The sequence below is a fragment of the Daucus carota genome, chromosome 8 (assembly GCF_001625215.2).
Source record: "Daucus carota subsp. sativus chromosome 8, DH1 v3.0, whole genome shotgun sequence".
NCBI classification, from domain to species: domain Eukaryota; kingdom Viridiplantae; phylum Streptophyta; class Magnoliopsida; order Apiales; family Apiaceae; genus Daucus; species Daucus carota.
The window spans coordinates 18,289,892-18,310,120 of NC_030388.2; the positions used below are offsets into that span (position 1 = coordinate 18,289,892).

Below are 20,229 nucleotides of genomic sequence, written 5' to 3' on the forward strand. Positions count from 1 at the left end.
TTTTATTTGATTTTCAATAATTTTGGCATTTATTATTACAATCCATTTTTGTATAAAATGTGGTGGTTTACATATACACTATATTTAATTTTCAAATCAAAACTTTTTGTTATAAATTCAAATTAATGGAGTCTTTTCTCATTCCATAATTTCAGCTCTTGGTATATAAGGAAGTATTCATACACTCGGTTTTACAAATTTTCGATACATGAATCTGGACTGTAATAGCTTATATGCGAATAGGAAGTCAAACTTCATTTGATTTCCACAGATTTTGACATTTATTACTACAACAATACTTTTTCGTTTAATTTATACAGTTTTCATGTTCATTACATTCAATTTCCAGATCAAGAATTTTTGTTATAATTTCATTATTAATAGAGCATTTTCTTTTCATACCTGTGTGTGTAGCACGGGCCAAAATGCTTAAATAATTTTCATGTGGTAATAAATGAGCATATATTTATTTAAATAAATTAACAATAAAATTTTTTACATGCGGTTTATTATAATTTTTTGTTATTCTATTCAAGATACGAGGTGTTGCCATTAGGCGACAACGAGAAATTTTAATTATATAGTCATTACTATTTCCATGTCTTTTATAAATATTTTTGAAAAAAATTTATTTTTTAATTATTTTAACTATACAATTAATGATTTAATAATAGATCCATAAACTTATAAATTTTTATTCCAAACATAAATTATTATTATTATATTAAAATTTGGTTATATTAATGATACTAATGAAAAATCTGTTCCATTATAAAATCGATACAGAATCTATTCCATTATTGATATTTATGACGTATATATTCTTATTGTCAATTTCTAATATAGACAATAATTGTAGCATATAATTTTGGTAATGTAACTCAATTATGACTACATATGTATTTCTTTTTTCTTTTTAAATCACACATGTATTTCTTTATTGATTATTCCTTCAAGGTTAATTATTTTTTAACATGTTTATCAATTTTTACTAAGGACGGGAGGAAACTCTATCATCAGCATATTCACTTTAATTAATGATACTAATGAAAAATCTATTACGTTGTCTTTCATAACTTATATCTCATACCATACTGTTTGTTAATAAAAAAATGTATAGCTTAACTTGAAAAAAAAACAAAAAAATCCTATCTGTGTACGTAGCACGGGCTAAAATGCTATGAGCATTTTTTTATTTGAATTAAAATTTGATAGATGAGCATCGTTTTATTCAAATAACTTAACAATAAAATTCTTTGCATACAGTTTATTATTATTTTTTGCTATTTTATTTAAGGTATGAGGCATCGCCGCTAGGCGACACCGAGAAACTTTAATTATATAATCATTACTATTTTCATGTTTTTTTTATAAATATTTTAGATAAAAATTACTTAATATTTTTTTATTATTTTAACTATACAAATAATGATTTAATAATATATCCATAAACTTATAGATTTTTATTCCAAACATGAAATACTATTATTATATCAAATATTTGATTATATTAATGATATTAATGAAAAATATATCCCGTTATAAATATTTATCAATTTTTATTAAGGACGGGAGGAAACTCTATCAGCAGCATATTCACCATAATTTTATAATTAAGAAATGGAAGGAAGCTTTATAACTTGCATAACTGGGTTAAGTTTATTGTTATTTATGCTTCAAAATACAAAAATTTATATAGTACACGTCGTTATAATTTCTGTTGTGTGACTTTATTTTTTTCATTCGACATTCGTATATATTACCTTTAACATCTACAGCGTATTGATGGCCAATAACATAACTCGGGTATTTTGACTGTTACCTACGCTGCCTTTCTGAACTTATATCTCATATCATACCGTTTGTCAATAAAAAAATGTATAGTTTAACTACATAAAAAAATCAAAAAATCATACCCGTGTGCATAGCACGGGCCAAAATGCTATGAGCATATTTTTATTGAAATAAAAATTTGATAAAGGAGCATATTTTTATTTAAATAACTTGACAATAAAAATTTTTTACATACGGTGTACTATAATTTTTTGTTATTTTATTTAAGATTCGAGGAGTCGCCGTTAGGCGACGCCGAGAAATTTTAATTATATAGTCGTTATTATTTTGGTGTCTTTTATAAATATTTTAGAAAATAATACCTGATATTTTTGATTATTTAACAATACAGATAATGATTTGATAATAGATCCATAAAGTTATAAATTTTTATTCCAAACATGAAATATTATTATTTTATTAAATATTTGATTATATTAATGATACTAATTAAAAATCTATTCCGTTATAAAATCAATACAGAATCTATTCCATTATAAATATTTATCACGTATATCTTTTTATTATCAATTTTCAATATAAGCAATAATCGTAGCATATAATTGTAGTAATCTAACTGAATGATGACTACATATGTATTTCTTTATTGATGTATTACCTTAAAGTTATTTATTTCTTAACCTATTTATCAATTTTTTTTAAGGAAGAGAGGAAACTCTATCATTTGCATATTCACCTTAATTTTATAATTAAGGTATGGATTGAAGCTTTATGATACGCATAATCAGGTTAAGTTTATAATCATTTATGTTTCTAAACACAAAGATTTATATCGTCCGCGTCATTATAATTTTTGTTGCGTGATTTTATTTTTTTTCAATCGACATTCGTATATATTATGCTTAACATCTACAACGCACTGATCGTCAATAACATAACTCGAGTATTTTGACTCTTACATACGTTGTCTTTCATAACTTATATCTTATATCATACTGTTTATTAATAAAAAATGTATAGTTTAACTAGATTAAAAAACAAAAAATTATATCCGTGTGCGTAGCACGGGCCAAAATGCTACGAGTATATTTTTATTTAAATAAAAATTTCATAAATGAGCATATTTTCATTTAAATAACTTCACAATAAAAATTTTACATATAGTTTATTATATTTTTTATTATTTTATTTAACATTCGAGGCGTCGCCTTTAGACGACGCCAAGAAATTTTAATTATACAATCATTACTATTTTCATATCTTTTATAAATATTTTGGAACATATTACCTAATATTTTTGATTATTTAACTATACAAATAATGATTCGATAATAGATCCATAAAATTATAAATTTTTATTCCAAACATGAATTATTATTATTATATTAAATATTTATTTATATTAATGACACTAATTAAAAATCTATTCCGGTATAAAATCAATACAGAATCTATTCCATTATAGATGTTTATCGCGTATATCTCTTCTTATTATCAATTTTCATTACAGGCAATAATCGTAGCATATAATTTTAGTAATGTAACTGAATTATGACTACATATGTATTCTTTTATTGATGTATTACCTTAAGATTAATTATTTCTTAACTTATTTATCAATTTTTATTAAGGAAGGGAGAATACTCTATCATTTGCATATTCACCTTAATTTTATAATGAAGTATGGATGGAAGAATTATAATACGCATAATCAGGTTAAGTGTTTATAATTATTTATGTTCTAAATACAAAGATTTATATAGTCCGCGTCCTCATAATTTGTGTTGCATGAGTTTATTTTTTTTCAATCGATATTTGTATATATTATCTTTAACATCTACAACGTACTGATTGTCAATAACATAACTCGAGTATTTTGACTCTTACATACGTTGCCTTTCATAACTTATATCTCATATTATACTGTTTGTTAATAAAAAATGTATAGTTCAACTAGATAAAAAAACAAAAAATCATACTCGTGCGCGTAGCAAGGGCCAAAATGCTACGAGTATATTTTTATTTAAATAAATTTTTCATAAATGAGCAAATTTTCATTTAAATAACTTAACAATAAAATTTTTACATATAATTTATTATATTTTTTGTTATTTTATTTAAGATTGGAGGCATCGCCAAGAAATTTTAATTTTATAGTCATTACTATTTTTATGTCTTTTATAAATATTTTAGAAACAATTAACGAATATTTTTTTATTATTTTAACTATACAAATAATGATTTGATCATAGATCCATGAAGATATAAATTTTTATTCCAAACACGAAATATTATTATATTAAATATTTGGTTATATTAATGATACTAATGAAAAATCTATTCCGTTATAAAATCAATGCAGAATCTATTCCATTGTAGATATTTATGATGTATATCCTTTTATTATCAATTTTCAATAAGCAATAATTATAGCATATGTATAGTTTTAGTAATGTAACTGAATTATGACTACATATGTATTCCTTTATTGATGTATTACTTTAAGGCTAATTATTTCTCAACATATTCACCTTAATTCTATAATTAAGGAATGGATGGAAGTTTTATAATACGTATAATCAGGTTAAGTTTATAATTATTTATGTTTCTAAATTCAAAGATTTATATAGTCTGTGTCGTCATAATTTCCGTTGTGTGATTTTTTTTTTAAATTGACATTCGTATATATTATTTTTAACATTTGCAACGTATTGATCGTCAATAACATAACTCGAGTATTTTGAATGTTACATACGTTAGTTTTCATAACTTATATCTCATATCATACTGTTTGTTAATAAAAAATTTATAGTTTAACTAGATAAAAAAAAAATCATACCCGTGTGCGTAGCACGGGCGAAAATGCTACATGTATATTTTTTTTTAAATAAATTTTTCATAAATGAGAAAATTTTCATTTAAATAACTAAACAATAAAATTTTTACATATAATTTATTATAGTTTTTGTTGTTTTATTTAAGATTCGAGGCGTCGCCGTTAGGCGACGCCGAGAAATTTTAATTATATAGTCATTACTATTTTTCATATCTTTTATAAATGTTTTAGAAATAATTATCGAATATTTTTTTAGTATTTTAACTATACAAATAATGATTTGATCATAGATTCATGAACATATAAATTTTTATTCCAAACATGAAATATTATTATTATATTAAATATTTGGTTATTGTAATGATATTAATGAAAAATCTATTCCGTTATAAAATCAATACAGAATCTATTCCATTATAGATATTTATCACGTATATTCTCTTAGTATCAATTTTCAATATAGGCAATAATTATAGCATTATATAATTTTAGTAATGTAACTATATTATGAATACATATGTATTCCCTAATTGATGTATTACTTTGAGGTTAATTATTTCTTAACATATTTATCAATTTTTATTAAGGACGGGAGGAAACTCTATCATCAGCATATTCACCTTAATTTTATAATTGAGGAATGGATGGAAGCTCTGTAATCTGCATAATCAGGTTAAATTAATAATTATATATATTTCTAAATACAAAGATTTATATAGTCCGCGTCGTTATAATTTCTGTTGCGTGATTTTATTTATTCAATCGACATTTGTATATATTATTTTTAACATCTACAACGTACTGTTCGCTAATAACAAAACTCGAGTTTTTTGACTCTTACGTACGTTGCTTTCATAACTTATATCTCATATCATACTGTTTGTTAATAAAAATGTATAGGTTAACTCGATAAAAAAAACAAAAAACATACACGTGTGTGTAGCACGAGACAAAATGCTAATAAACATTTAAAATTCTATAATTTAAAACTCATAATAAATAATTTGACTGCGCTGATTACCCGCCAGATTTGGGTTTAATCACGACATAAAGTATAGATTAAGTTTTTTTTTTTAAAGCAAAGTATAGATTAAGTCGATAAAAATCAAAGAATCAATACCCGTGTGCGTAGCACGGGCCAAAAAAGCTAGTACATAGATTAATAAAAGTGTATACTTTTCATAATATTTTGGTACTAAACCGAAACCAACCGAACCAATCGGTTAAGAATCGTTTCAGTTTGGATTTATTTTTATAACATTCGGTTTGGATATGATTTGTAGATTTTCAAAACCGAAAAATTCGGTTTAATTCGGTTTGAACCTCCAAAACCGTTCAAACCGAACCGTGCTTCCTTTATCTCCAGACTGTCTTATACCAAAATATGGTCCTGTTAGATATTTATTTTTTAGATAACGGAAAAAACACACGCCTAATCTATAAACGAAACCTTGTACTAAATTTATATTTTATTTATGATATAATATTAACTTAAATCATTTTTCAATATTTAACTTAAAATATTTAAAATATATTTAAAATACATAATATTATAATACACAGACATATTCATAAATTATATATATATATATATATATATATATTAATGAACTATTTATATTTTTAATTTATGAATTTATAATATTGTGTAATATTATTAAGTGTAAAAATGTAATTTTACTGTTAACTAAATTAATAAAATTCTAATATAATAAGATGTATTTTAATTATAACAATAATTTTATATTTATTTTATAATAATTTACTTTGAAATATTAAAATATATATAAAAACGTTATAATATTATCATTAAATATCTTTTTATTAAATATGTTATTTTATTTTCTCTAATATAGAACAAAATTATTTAATTCTATTTAATTTTATATTTAGATAAAAATAATAATATTTTAAATATAACTAATGATTATAGCTATCAGATGTGTTTTAATTATAACATTTATTTATTTTTTATTTTATCTTGTTTACTTTAAAATATTGAAATAAATATAAAATTGTTATAAAATTATCATTAAATATATTTTGTTAACTATGTTATTTGTTTTCTCTAATATAGAACAAAATTAGTTAATTTTATATGATTTTATATTTAAATAAAAAGATTATATTTTACGTATAGTTAATGATTATAGCTAATACCACTGCATCATTAATCATTTAATCTAAAAATTTTAAGTCTTGTCTGTCTAACCGTAACTTGCCGAACTGATTAAATCTCTAATTAATCCTTGTTGCGTGACTCCACGTATTAAATCCGATTCCCATTTTTTAAAGAGCATGAACATGATTTTTTTTCCTTTTTTTCGGCAATCAAAAAAGATGGAAGAAAAAGTCAAAGGGCAGCCATACCTAGGATGAACACATATGAGAGTTTACACTTAGAAATGAGTTGTGTACTTGTGTAGATGTGGAACAACAATGATCATGTTCCAGCATATCACATTCTGGGAAGAAAACATAGCTCTAGCTAGTAAAACTCCTCCATCTCTCGACCTACTCTTACATAAATGCAGTACTTTTCCACTTGTCTGCATTCTCATATTGTTTACCAGGGGGCCAAGGAATTTTAGTACAAACAGAAAAATGATGGCAGAAGCTTTTGATAACCGAAACTCTGGGTTTATTCTTACACTTGTTCTTTTCATCTTAGCAGGTTTTGTTGAAGCACAAAGTGGCTACCTTCCACAGGAGGAAGGTACATGCAAACTCCATATATATAAAAAAATAAAAAAATACCTTGATATTAATCAGTGTTATTTACATAGACATATGATTCTGATGAATGCAGTGAATGCACTTGGTGAAATAGCCGATCAACTTGGGAAAAAGGACTGGAACTTGAGCGTTAACTCTTGCAATCAAAACAACTCAAATTTCTTTAAGTGGAATGCAACAAATTTACCTGAAGGGTCAAAGTATAACAATTCTGTTCTCTGCAATTGCTCCAACCCAATTGGAATATGTCACATCCAAAGCATGTATGTAATTAAGTTGTTATGTTTTTTACATTGTTTTATTTGATTTAATTACTGTTTACCTGTCTTCTGCATATAAGATCATGTTAAGGCCTTATTGTGACTCCTTATGTACCGGTTACTTAACACATAAAACCGCTGTGTGGTTATAACAGACTACCCAAATCCAGACAGTTGTGATATATTAGTATATGCTGATGGCAACATCTTACAAGTCCGAATTAAACTCTGGTTCTGTTAGATCTTCAGTCTGTGTTGATTTAGGTTTTTTTAATGCACTAGAAAAATGTCAACATTTCTTCGTTGGGACGATTAACAACTTTTTATCTTCATAAAATAGGTTCCTCAAAGGGCAGGATCTTGATGGTATACTTCCACCATCCATAGCAAAGTTGCCTCACATAAAACAGATGTAAGAACTTTTGTGCTGGTGTATACTGGGTTCTTATTCATATCTTACATCTTGATGCTGCCATCCTAAAATTATTAATTACAGTGATTTTACTCGCAACTACCTTCATGGCACAATACCCCGTGAATGGGCTACAACAAAGCTAGAATCTCTGTGAGTAAAAATAAAATAAATCCTTGTCTTTTTACTTAATAACCGAGTAGTACTTTCGTCAACGATAATAAAATATAAATTTGATACCAAATATGCTTAGTTGAATTAAGAGAGTGAAAATGTAATAAATCCAGGGCTGTCACAGTGAACCGTTTATCAGGACCAATTCCAGAATACTTGGGAAATATTTCCACTCTCACAAATGTGTATGCTTTCTTTTGTCTCCTAAACACTCATGCAGTCACACATTCATCTAAAACGTATAATTCAGATGAGAATTCTTTCAGGAGCCTTGACAACAACATGTTCACCGGAAGTATTCCACCAGAGCTCGGGAGACTAGTAAATTTAAAGAGCCTGTAAGACTTTCTCTATTTAATTCTTCTGTTATCGATATTTTTTCATGTTTTACAATTCAATTAGTTTAGAAAAACATGTTTGTTGTATTAAGACAAACTTCTCAGACTTGCCTCTTATTATGTTCATTGAAGCCATCTTGATGCTAACTATCTTAATGGACATTTACCTCTGGAGCTTAATAACCTAATCAACTTGCAAGATATGTGAGTATATTGTCGTTGTTTGCTGATGTACTATAAACAATGTTTCAGTGTCCTTTTCATTACAACTAAGTTGCAGATTTGTTTGGCCCTGCAGTAGACTAAGCAACAACAACTTCACCGGAAACTTACCTGATTTTCAAATGTGGAAAAATCTCAATAAGATGTAAGTTTAGTTTATATTTGACATTCTTTATTTTAATAATTTTTTTATCATCGCAATTCAAGTGATAGTCAATATTAGGGCACTTCGGTGTAATCTAAATCCACTTGATATGTGCAAAATTAACAGAGATATTCAAGCTGGTGGGTTCGAGGGACCTTTACCGTCTAGCTTTTCCCTCATAAGCAATTTAACAGATTTGTGAGTTTCAACTTGTACACTTTTCTTTAAAGGCTGTATTAGTACATCCTTGTTCTTTCCAATCAATCTAGAGAATTTTGCCTCTGTAGATTAATCAGCAATTTGAATGGAGGGGCATCAGAATTTCCTCAGCTAGAAAGGATGGTGCAATTGAAGAATTTGTTAGTCATATATAATAAAATGTTGAATATATCTGCTCTTCCATGCTTCAGAATTATTACAAGCACTATTTGATGTGTCGCAGAGTGCTCAGGAGCTGCAATATATCCGGGGAAATACCTAAATATCTATCACAATTGACAAAACTGCAGAGAATGTAAGAATAACTCAATTTAGTATTCTCTTTTTTTACACAGAACCTACGCAAGTAACGGACTTCACCAAGTATTACTGTCTTATCTGATTGCAGAGATCTAAGCTTTAACAAGTTGGAAGGAGAGCTGCAAACTGATCTGAGTGGCCTAGAATCCCTCCGGATACTGTAAGCAATCAAATTTCACTAACAAGACAAACATGCATTCTGAACGTTTATTATTAGCGAAAATGAATTTTCATTCCCACCCAACTGCTGGATTAGATATTATATAATAATTTACAGTGACAAACATTATCTACTAAACTCTGAATATGAGAGCAATGTTACAAAATATTTTGAGGTTTACACAATGCATGCATTTATATCAGCAAAGCACTTTTTTCGTCTTGCTATTTCCCATATGTGTGTTTAGTGTTCAAACTATTAAGTTTACATTGGCTACTTAGGTATCTCACAAACAACTCTCTTACTGGAAAGATCCCCGAGTGGATTAAAAGCAAAGGTCCCAAAGGGTATGCATTCATAGACTATCAGTTCATTGTATTTTCTAGTTTTTCGTACATATACTGACAGTGGTTTAAAAATTTTAGTATATATGTAACATGTAAATAAATAATGATTCCTTACAAAATTTAGCCTTAGAGGGTTTGCTTGACTTTAGTGTGGAATATTTTAGACTAGACTCCTGCTAATCTTCAATGAACACAAGTTATAAAGCATCATTTGTTTCTCTTACCACATATGGTAGCTTTTCTGTTTGGTTCTATTATTACAGGATTCTGTATTCTTTACTCACATTAGCCTACCAAATGATATAACGTCTAATAGAGTTCATATGCGTGCTTATATGCAGCCAAGTAGATCTATCGTACAACAATTTTTCTTTTGAGCCACAAACTTGCAGGGATTCAGTGTAAGCTGCGTAGTCTGCATATTTTCTTTCCTTGACATTGAAACCAAGTACTAAGACTATATTTCTTTCATAAACAGAAACTTGTTCAGAAGCTGCGAAAATAACTTGTAAGCTCTTAAATTAATTTCAACTGGGTTTGAGATGATGAGATATTAATTTTAGTTTTCATGCTACATATGATTTGTACTCAGAGAACATAACAATTGCCTCGGAAGCCCTTCATGTTCAAAGGGTAAGTATGTCAGTTCTTATATCTTCTGGTAACCTGTTCAAACCTTTTATTCTGCTTCTCCCAACAGTTATTATAAATTTTTATTCTACATGAAAAACCTAATTATATATGCATAAGATGATTTCTGGTTCCTATTTTTCTTAAAAGCAAAAAAACTTAGATTTGCTAAACATAATTCTAAGATATTTTAGTCCAATTGATATACTCAACTAGAGGCACTGATTGAGCTTAAGGCTACCAAAATGAAACAAAATGTAATACAGCATAGTGTGAAGATTGTATTATCTGAAGATATGCTCGTATCTTATAGATCTGTACGCGGTGCATATTAATTGTGGGGGAAACCAAGTTACAATTGGCAATAGAACTTTTGAAGCGGATGAAGATTTATCAGGTCAAGCAAAATATTATTATCTGCAAGGACACTGGGGATATAGTAGTACAGGATTCTTTTATAAGATTGATGAATCCTTAAGTCTCTATACAGCGAAAAATAATTCTATTCTTAGAATGAATGACTCTGAATTGTACACAAGCGCCCGTCTGTCTCCATTGTCACTCACTTACTATGGCCGTTGTTTAGCAAATGGAAACTACACAGTGACACTACACTTCGCTGAGATAGTGTTCAGAGATAATAGTTCTTATCAGAGTCTTGGAAGACGAGTGTTTGACATTTATGTCCAGGTTAATTATAGCATTGTAGTTAGCTTCAGATTCACTTACTCTGAATTAGTGTGCTGCATTTGACCAATGAGCTTGTTACAGGATGAACTGAGGCTCAAGGATTATGATATTGAACATGAAGCACATGGAGTTGACAAGGCAGTAAAGCCTAAAATTAAAGCTGTTGTAATGGATAAAACACTACAAGTTCGCTTTGTTTACAGTGGGAAAGGGACAACAGCAGTACCTGTTAGAGGAACCTATGGCCCTCTGATATCAGCTATTTCTATGGAATCAGGTAAGAATTTATGCTTTAGTGAGCTTAACTCTGTAATAATATTTCCTGAGCAATTGTATGATCAAACATTTTCTGTTTTCTGACATTTGGATTAGTTCTGATACATTCGGACAACACGGTTACTATGCTACAGACTCGTTTTTTCTATCTTTTTCCGAGATTTCTTTTGCATATGATGCAGTGTCTATGAAAGCCACTGAACATCTTGCTCAGTGCAACATAATACCTTTTGCACATGTTTTTGTTGTAGATAATCCACCTCAAGATTCAAGTGCTTCTCACAGGAAACAAAAGATCATCATTTCGGTCTCAGTTGTGGTTTTGGGATTATTTCTTCTTTTCACTTCTCTTGGTATTGCTTGGTGGCAGGGCTACATAGGAAATCGAATATTAAAGGAAGAAGGTGATTATTTTCATATAGTAATTCATTTAAAATAAAAAAAATAGGGATCCAAAGTATACACATGACATAAATTTATGTATTTCACATTTTTTTTTTCCAAATTTGGATGCTTTTACTACACCTTTACAACTTGGCCATGCAAAAGGAAGAGAAAATGAAAAGAAAAAGGAACAAAAGGAGAAGTAACATAAGTACAAATCTCACAATTTGCGTGCACACAAAGATTTGGCAAGAATTACATTTGTTAGGTAGTGCAAAGGGGGAATTGGCCCAAAAATTGGGTAGGGTCAAGACACTAGCAAGATTCAATTGACAATTTGAAAATTGTGTTTTGCAGTGCTGAGAGGATTAGACCTGCAGACTGGAGTATTTACCTTTCAACAAATTAAAGCTGCCACGGATAACTTTGCTGCTGCAAACAAAATTGGAGAGGGTGGTTTTGGATCTGTTTACAAGGTGCATAACAACTCACACATTACACTTGTGCACATATAGCAAAATAGGCGTCGCCTTTTTCTTTGCTAAGTCTTTCACTTGATCAAAGGCTGTATTTTGTTATATTTCATTATGTTGTAGGGAGTACTATTGGATGGTACTATAATTGCTGTCAAACAACTTTCATCGAAATCAAATCAAGGGTCTCGTGAATTTGTCAATGAAATTGGAATGATATCTGGTTTAGGACACCCAAATCTAGTAAGATTGCATGGATGTTGTACTGAGCACAAGCAATTACTGCTGGTGTATGAGTTCATGGAAAATAACAGTCTTGCCCGGGCTCTGTTTGGTGAGTTTAATATTCAACATATTACTTATTTCATCATCAATCAATACAATTTGTTTCTCTATGATACACCAGTTTTACACAGCACGGCTGTAAAACATATTAAACACTATCATCACACATTAATTATCAGTGTATTGTATCATATCTTTTCATCCTATCTATGTGTAGTATTTAGTGCTTCTAAGAATGAGAGATTTAGCCATGTCTCTTGCAGGTCCAGGAAACTCACGACTGGATCTAGACTGGCCTACTAGGCAAAAGATTTGCATTGGTATAGCAAGAGGCCTGGTTTATCTGCACGAGGAGTCAATTCTTAAAATTGTGCATAGAGACATCAAAGCTAACAACATTCTTCTGGATAAAGATCTTAACCCGAAAATCTCAGACTTTGGTTTGGCCAAGCTTGACGAGAAAGAGAAAACTCATATTACAACTAGAGTTGCTGGTACAATGTAAGAGCTCTCTTCAGTTTTAAAGTAATCTAGAAGTAAATAAAATTTTGTCTGTCTAGCTATCTTATTTTACCATTCTGGTTGGTCTATGTCTGACCACTAACCATTGTACTTGGATGATCGGATCATTTATATAGAAGATAACCAGACCAAAACTCTTATAAACAAATTATAACGTAGAAGAACCATAAAAAAATATCATCTGATATTCATTTCAATTTCATAGTGGGTATATGGCCCCCGAATATGCGCTGTGGGGTTTCTTGACAGATAAAGCAGATGTATACAGTTTTGGAATTGTTGCACTTGAAATTGTTGCTGGCAAGAAGAACACCAAGTATCATTCAGATGATAACTACATCTGTCTTCTTGACTGGGTATGGCTAAAGATATTTACTGCATACCTTCGACTACTTGTTGGTTGTATTGATAATAAATTGAAACAAGCAGTTCTGTCTATTTATCCATCTCAAACTTCAAAATCTTTTCTTAGGCATGTAACTTGAAAGAAAATGGGAATCTGATGGAGCTAATTGATCCAAGGTTGGGTTCAGAATACAACATCGAAGAGGCTATTAGAATGATCAAAGTGGCTCTACTATGCACTAATACAACTCCTGCACTTAGGCCAACTATGTCTTGTGTAGTGAGCATGCTTAGTGGTGATATCAGTATTTAGAGATAAAGATAAATCAAGATATGCATGGGGGTGATTTTTACAAGATCCAAGGGATCAGAGACAACTACAGTCAGGCTAGAGAAGGAAGCTCAAGTTGTTACTCTTATTCAGCAACCTTGGTGACATGTGATGATAATATTAATATAGATTATGGTTCTCCATCCACATCATTTTAATTGCAAGAGCAATAAGTTACATATATGCATATCCTTATTCTATATGCATGTTGTTTATTCAAATAGGCAAGTGTCAACCATATTTACATATAAATTACTCAAAAAACAAAGATTTGGGGGGGGGGGGGGGGGTCTCTGGCATTTTCTTCAATGTAACGGTGGAAGTTAACGAGGAGGAGGGGGAGCCGGCCATCCTTTAGGAAGCGGGCAACCACAGTCATATTTACAATAATCCACCGGTAAGTCATCTTGCTCCGCGCACCGCTGATGGCACTCGGTGAAGCAGGGACCTTCTATAGCCATTATAACATCAAATGATGTTACCAACACAAGCAGGGACAAGGCTAAGCCTGCAACAACAATTTTATTATCAGAATAAGCCATTATAGAATATCAAGTATATATGTTTTTATTGCACCACTAGTTAATCTATATATACTTGTTCCACTTCAACCAAACCCGCTCATTCTTCAGATTTCAACGCCTCCAATTTAGGCTGCTTGTGAGGATACCATACAAAATTCCTAAACCAAATGTCTAGTTTATCATTCTGCATATATATAGCTAATATTTGTGATTATGTATTGTTTTAACCATTCTTTTAGGAGGTTAGGTGGATATCGTATTAGGATCATATTTTGTCTTCCACAAAATAAACTAATATTTTTGTCTTCCGCAAAATAAACTAATATTTATTGTATTAGTTTTTCTTCCGCTGTCACTTTCATTTCTTAACATTTTCTTTTCACTGTTTGACACACACTTTAATGAGCCTATAAAACATAGTTCTACAACTTTTTTCTTAAATTTTAATTTTCTAAATAAAAATTTAACATTAAACTTTTATTTGGGAAAAAAATTTCAAAAAGAAATTATAGAACTATACTTTAAAGGAGCATTAAAGTGTGTGACACAACTCTGGCTGAAAATTATCCAGCCTTCTTCAAACAACCACATGTTCGTCGCCCTCTTTATTCCTTCGGCCATGAACAGTGCCGCCCCCCACCAAAATCAAACACCACCAGCCATACCGCGACGACAAACCACCGTGCCGCCGTCTCCGAATCCAACCAACGCCACAACCCGTTTCTTAAACAATCATTCACAGCAAGCATATATACATAGGCACACATATATAAACTACTACTCCATATATCCGTATAGATATAGAATCGAATGTAGTTCCTCTGGTTTATTTTCTGTTTTTCTTGAATATAGAATAGAATGTCCTTACACACATGAGCAACTATTGCCCAGCCTAATAAAGCTTGATATAACATCTTATATCTTGTTCTGCGTGAAGAGAAAAGATCGAGAGAGGGGCAACTAAGAAGATGGGTTTGTCACATGATGCTGCTCCGACTTTCAAATCCTATGGGGTTCCTCATGACTCAACTGGTATGCCTTTCTATTACAATTATTTACAATATTTTCTCTTTTTCTCATGATTTTGAGTGGAATTGCGAAAGGTGTTGATTTTAATCTTGTTTGTTTGTGTGTATTTGTTTGTTTGTTTAATCCCTGTGTTTTGTTTGGTTTTTGGTGTTTTGGGCGATTTTCATGTTACATGTGATACGTTTCGTCGTTCGCTTCGCATACGACGAGGCAACTTGATCGATAGCATAGCGGTGGTGGCCGATGGTGGCGGTGACGGCGGTTTCAGGACGGGATCCGGTTTCAGAAAGGAAAGCGCGCTAATTGTGCCTTAATTGAGGGCGGTAATTGTGTCTCGTTAATTATGCCTCTTTATTGAGGGCATAAATTGTGCCTCAATTATTGAGGGCGTAAATTATGCCTCTTTATTGAGGGCGTTAATTGGGCCTTATTTGAGGGCGTTAATTGTGTCTTAATTAAGGATATTAATATTTTATTATTATGCCTTAATTAAGAGCTTAATTGTCTCAATCATGAGTTATCATGATTGTGAGAATATTTTGATGTAATATGTTAAATATATCGACTTATATTCTTTTTGTTTCTATTGTTTTATTTTCAGGATTCTTGGAAGAAGGCCGGTTTTCTTTTCGGACATTAAAGTTTTATTGTCTAAATTTCCCCGGTCATCTTGCATGTCCGACGGTTAGATAATAAGCTTTCTTGAATGAAAGAATTATCACGGTGATTTGCCGATTCTCGTTGAGATTTATTCTCATTTTCAAAAAAAAAAAAAAAAAAAGTGTGTGACACGCCCCGTCCCCGAATTGAGAGGGATGGAGGCCGGAGGGAGTATTAAATTGCATGCATTCACCATAATAGTTTTGATAAAATTCTATAAATTTATAATTATAGTTAGTTATTGTACAAAATTCTTATTCCTTTCTTCATTCAAATTTTATAATTACTGTCAAAATTTATAGTAAATCAGTTTCTAAAACTGTGACCATTGTTGTACGTCATGTGTATAAAAGCTTCCATGAGTCAGTACATTGCATGAAGAAAGGGTTTAGCAAATATTAGACATCAAGAACTGCAATTAAGCTTTAGTGTAGAGCCTGTTTATAAAGAAACAACTATACTGTTTTGTTACAAAGTAGAATAGTGCATAACTAGTTTGATGGGAGTTTGCATTCCGCAACCTTCTCCCAGGATTTGAGGCTTTTATCTTCAGTGTCCGTTTTGTACAGTGCCAGGCGAGTTATCTGGAAAGTCAGACTGCCAATGCCTTCATCAAGAGCGTTGGCTCTCTCTTGGGCCCTTTTCTTCTCTTCCTCCGTTAAATCAGCATATAACAAGCTCAGATGCGGCATGTAAGCTGTTAAATTTCAAGATTAATCGCTTTATAAGAGCAAAACTAGATAGTACATCTTACTTTTTCACACTAGAAAGATAAGAAAAGGGAAGGGCAAAAACTTCATATCCTGTTTGATTACGAGGTAACAGAATGAAATTTGTACTATAACATGAGTCACTTGTATGATTTTCATTTCGTCCGTCACTATTTTTTTTATGAATTTAACCTAGAGTCAAATCCCCCATTCTGAGAGTAACTGCTGCATTCTCCTTTTCCATTCTCCATTCTACTAATTTTCTTCACAAACTCACCATAAAAATATCAAATTCTTACCCCTGCCCCAAACATAGAAAGCAGGTGGATTAAGTATTCACATTTACAAAGTGCCACCTGCCCCCTCGTGGTCCAGTATTGAGACGGATCCAGAACGTACCCTACTTTTTTACTCATAAGTGAAGCTTGCTGTGCCATCTAATTTTGGACGATTTTGAGAGAACCACGTGTAAATGCCACAAACTAATAATTGTTGACTAGCAACCTAATACTACAAATCTCATTTCCTTGGTATATTTTTCAGTCTAGTATTGTAATTTATTTAAGCCTCTAATTTTAAATATTTTTCCCCAAAGAATCCCTATAATAAAAGTCACATTAATATTTAACTGTTTGTATGGCTTAGAGCAGTGTCAAAGGCAAAAGTTCACAAAAACAATATTCAAGGAGCAACTTGCTAAACACATATAATCGCTCTTTCCCATTAAAGCCAAAAGTAGTAAAAACTAAAAACAATACTAGTATATGAATATATAGACAATTAGATATACAAACACAATGAAGCAAATTTGTACCTGGTTCATTTAGATATATAATAATTAATAGCATGTGACATTGTCCCAAACATAAAAAAATAACAATTTTTCTAAATCTTTAATATGATCAAGCAATGAAATGTATAGTTAGCAAAAGATGGCACTGAAACCTGGGCCCCCCAAATTCTACTTCTCTTTATCATATATTCATGAGAAATGAAGTTGTTTCATGGGTTGCAGATGAAATGGAAGAGATAATGATTCCGTTTTTGTTTCTCACTTTCTTTTTTAAAGGCATGTTCAACTTTAAGCATAGGGATGCAAGTTCTAGTGAATTTATGCGAGTTTTTACTTTTGACTTGCACATCATTGCATTATCAGAACTAGCAAAAAATTGCTACTTTCTGATTTGCAGATCTTGCACATACTCAACCAGAGCAAGTGTGCATCTAACTATGCTTTCCACAGCAATGAAAAATATATGTAATTATGCATAAAAGAGGGGATAATAACATTCCTTGTTGCTCAAAATTAAAACGAAAGAACTAAGTACTGCCTTCATCCCATAATTGTTGTCACGGTACATTTTCTCACTTCATTTTAAGAGTACAAATATATACTAATTATATAGAAATAAAAGTGACAATAAGTTGCTCCATGTAATGCAGTTCAAGACCTGATACAGGGATAAGCTGACCATGATAGATAGTAGAACTTACGTGTGGAACTCTTGTAACCAAAATGACTGCTGCAATGCGCACTAGGCTCCACGACCTAGAATAAGTAACTCTGTACATTAAATAGACAAGCACAGAAAGAGACAAGAAAACAAAGAGAATTGAACCTAATACCCGAGAAGTATGAAAAAATCATTTATCAATGGAAATTTTAAACAATAAGTTTCAAAATTAAATATATGAAAATAGAAATTTAATCAAACTGTAACTAATGTTTTTATATTTGAGCCTAACCCCAAAGTATCCAGTCAGTATTACATAAAAAATCTAGAGAGCATTGAGGTGCCTAGATAACATTACCATATAAGCCTCTTCTATGTAATAATATCATTCATCTGTAGTCTGTACATACAGGTAATATGATTTTCCATTTGTTCTACATCTGAGTATAACTTCTGTACTGTTTTTGTTAGAAGTTTCTTTATGGTTGATAAATGACAAAAAGAATTAAGAATGAACTCTGCTAACTTAGATATATCATTCGCTACATAAAATTACTGTAGTACTTTAAAGAAATACTACTAAGTATGCTGTGAAGTCAAACAATTTAATACCGGAATCCAACCAAAACTCACATGATAAAGGGATGTCAATTAGCGCAAATTGTTAACTAATAGTATCACATGATAAAGGGATGTCAATGTCCAACTCATTACCGGAATCCAACCAAAACTCAGTTTTACATTCACAAAACCTAAATATGATTTCTTTTACACAACACAACAGCATTACTACATGACAGAAAATCACGAAAAGACATGATAAGAAAAGAAAAATCGGAATCACCTCAGGGGTTGCACGAAGCAAAAGAAACACACACTGATAAAAAAAAGTCCCAGACTCCACTTTGTCAACACTAGCATTATAAGCTTTCAAGCCTTGACAAGCATTACCAAACTTGTGACTTGCCTCACTCTCAGTCAAGCTAATAGCTCCCACAGCAGTGACATGAGGCTCAAACTCTGGCCCACCAAACTCTGATCTAAGACCACCCATCAGCTTCTTCAACCTAGGAATCACATCTTGGTCTGGAAGGGCCCACACTGAATAAACATATTTCTTGCTTTCTGGGTCTTGAATATCCATCGAAATTGATACGAGAAAGATGGTGATTGTGGTGAGTCCGAGAAATCCAACAGATCTAATGGTATTTATGTGATGAAACATGTGAAGATGCAGATGGGATGGTTTGAGATGAACACATCTTGTTTGATGTTTTGCTCATGTTTTGTTTATGTTTTTTTACCAGGTTGTTGGTAGTTTTTTAATGGGGGCCAGCAGATGAGTGAATTGGAAGAGGGATGGTTTGGCAAGAACTACCGGTAATTCGGTAAATTAGGAAAAACTATACGGCTAAATTTTAAAAAATTTATTTTTCAGTCAAAAAATAATATGATTCTGAATTGAGTTAGAAGTGAAAAATAAATTAAATATGATATAATTTAAAATTTGGGTTTATTTGACTTTTTTTGTACAATTATTATTATTTATGGATATAAAATTTGAAAATAATCTTTCTTGCAAATTACGAAGATGCATGTTATCATTATTGAAAATAGGATTTTTAGAAAATTTGAAATAAAAATTATTCTGTTACTATTATAACTATTAATTTTAAATATCTTTAATTATGTATATATGTGTATGTCATTTTTAATTGTTTAACAACTTGAAAGACAATTTAAATTTGTTTTCAACAACTATTATATATTGTTATATATCATAATGTCATGGACTAAGATTTTAAAGAAGGGATAACGATAATATGAGTGAGACACGTGCTACTCCAAGACTTAATGCCAGGAATGGTATACTTTCCACCATCTCAAAGACAAGTATACATTCCGTCTTAACTTCGAATATGATATTTTAGGATAAGTATACTTTTTGTCCTATCAAATTCTTGTCACATTGA

The 20,229-nt window shown here is 30.5% G+C and overlaps 2 protein-coding genes across 2 annotated transcripts; one reads left to right on the top strand and one right to left on the bottom strand.

Annotated features, from left to right (window-relative positions):
• Positions 1 to 7,060: 7,060 nt before the first annotated feature.
• LOC108197080 (probable leucine-rich repeat receptor-like serine/threonine-protein kinase At3g14840) lies at positions 7,061 to 14,614 on the top strand. The gene is made up of 24 exons (XM_064083300.1): positions 7,061 to 7,346; positions 7,440 to 7,629; positions 7,967 to 8,038; positions 8,123 to 8,191; positions 8,326 to 8,397; positions 8,479 to 8,550; positions 8,683 to 8,754; positions 8,849 to 8,917; positions 9,044 to 9,115; positions 9,205 to 9,276; positions 9,360 to 9,431; positions 9,525 to 9,596; positions 9,878 to 9,943; positions 10,285 to 10,344; positions 10,422 to 10,451; positions 10,536 to 10,576; positions 10,887 to 11,263; positions 11,345 to 11,540; positions 11,791 to 11,943; positions 12,281 to 12,399; positions 12,520 to 12,730; positions 12,945 to 13,182; positions 13,409 to 13,559; positions 13,676 to 14,614. Exons 1-24 carry the CDS (start codon positions 7,070 to 7,072, stop codon positions 13,859 to 13,861), a joined length of 3,009 nt encoding a protein of 1,002 aa, XP_063939370.1. The 5' UTR covers positions 7,061 to 7,069; the 3' UTR covers positions 13,862 to 14,614.
• Positions 14,615 to 16,435: 1,821 nt separating this feature from the next.
• Positions 16,436 to 19,587, bottom strand: LOC108197079 (cyclic phosphodiesterase). Its single transcript, XM_017364568.2, has 3 exons — positions 19,101 to 19,587; positions 18,297 to 18,351; positions 16,436 to 16,789 (listed from the first exon to the last, which is right to left on the bottom strand). The coding sequence occupies exons 1-3, from the start codon at positions 19,479 to 19,481 to the stop codon at positions 16,584 to 16,586; spliced, it is 642 nt and encodes a 213-aa protein (XP_017220057.1). The 5' UTR covers positions 19,482 to 19,587; the 3' UTR covers positions 16,436 to 16,583.
• Between the last annotated feature and the right edge of the window lie 642 nt (positions 19,588 to 20,229).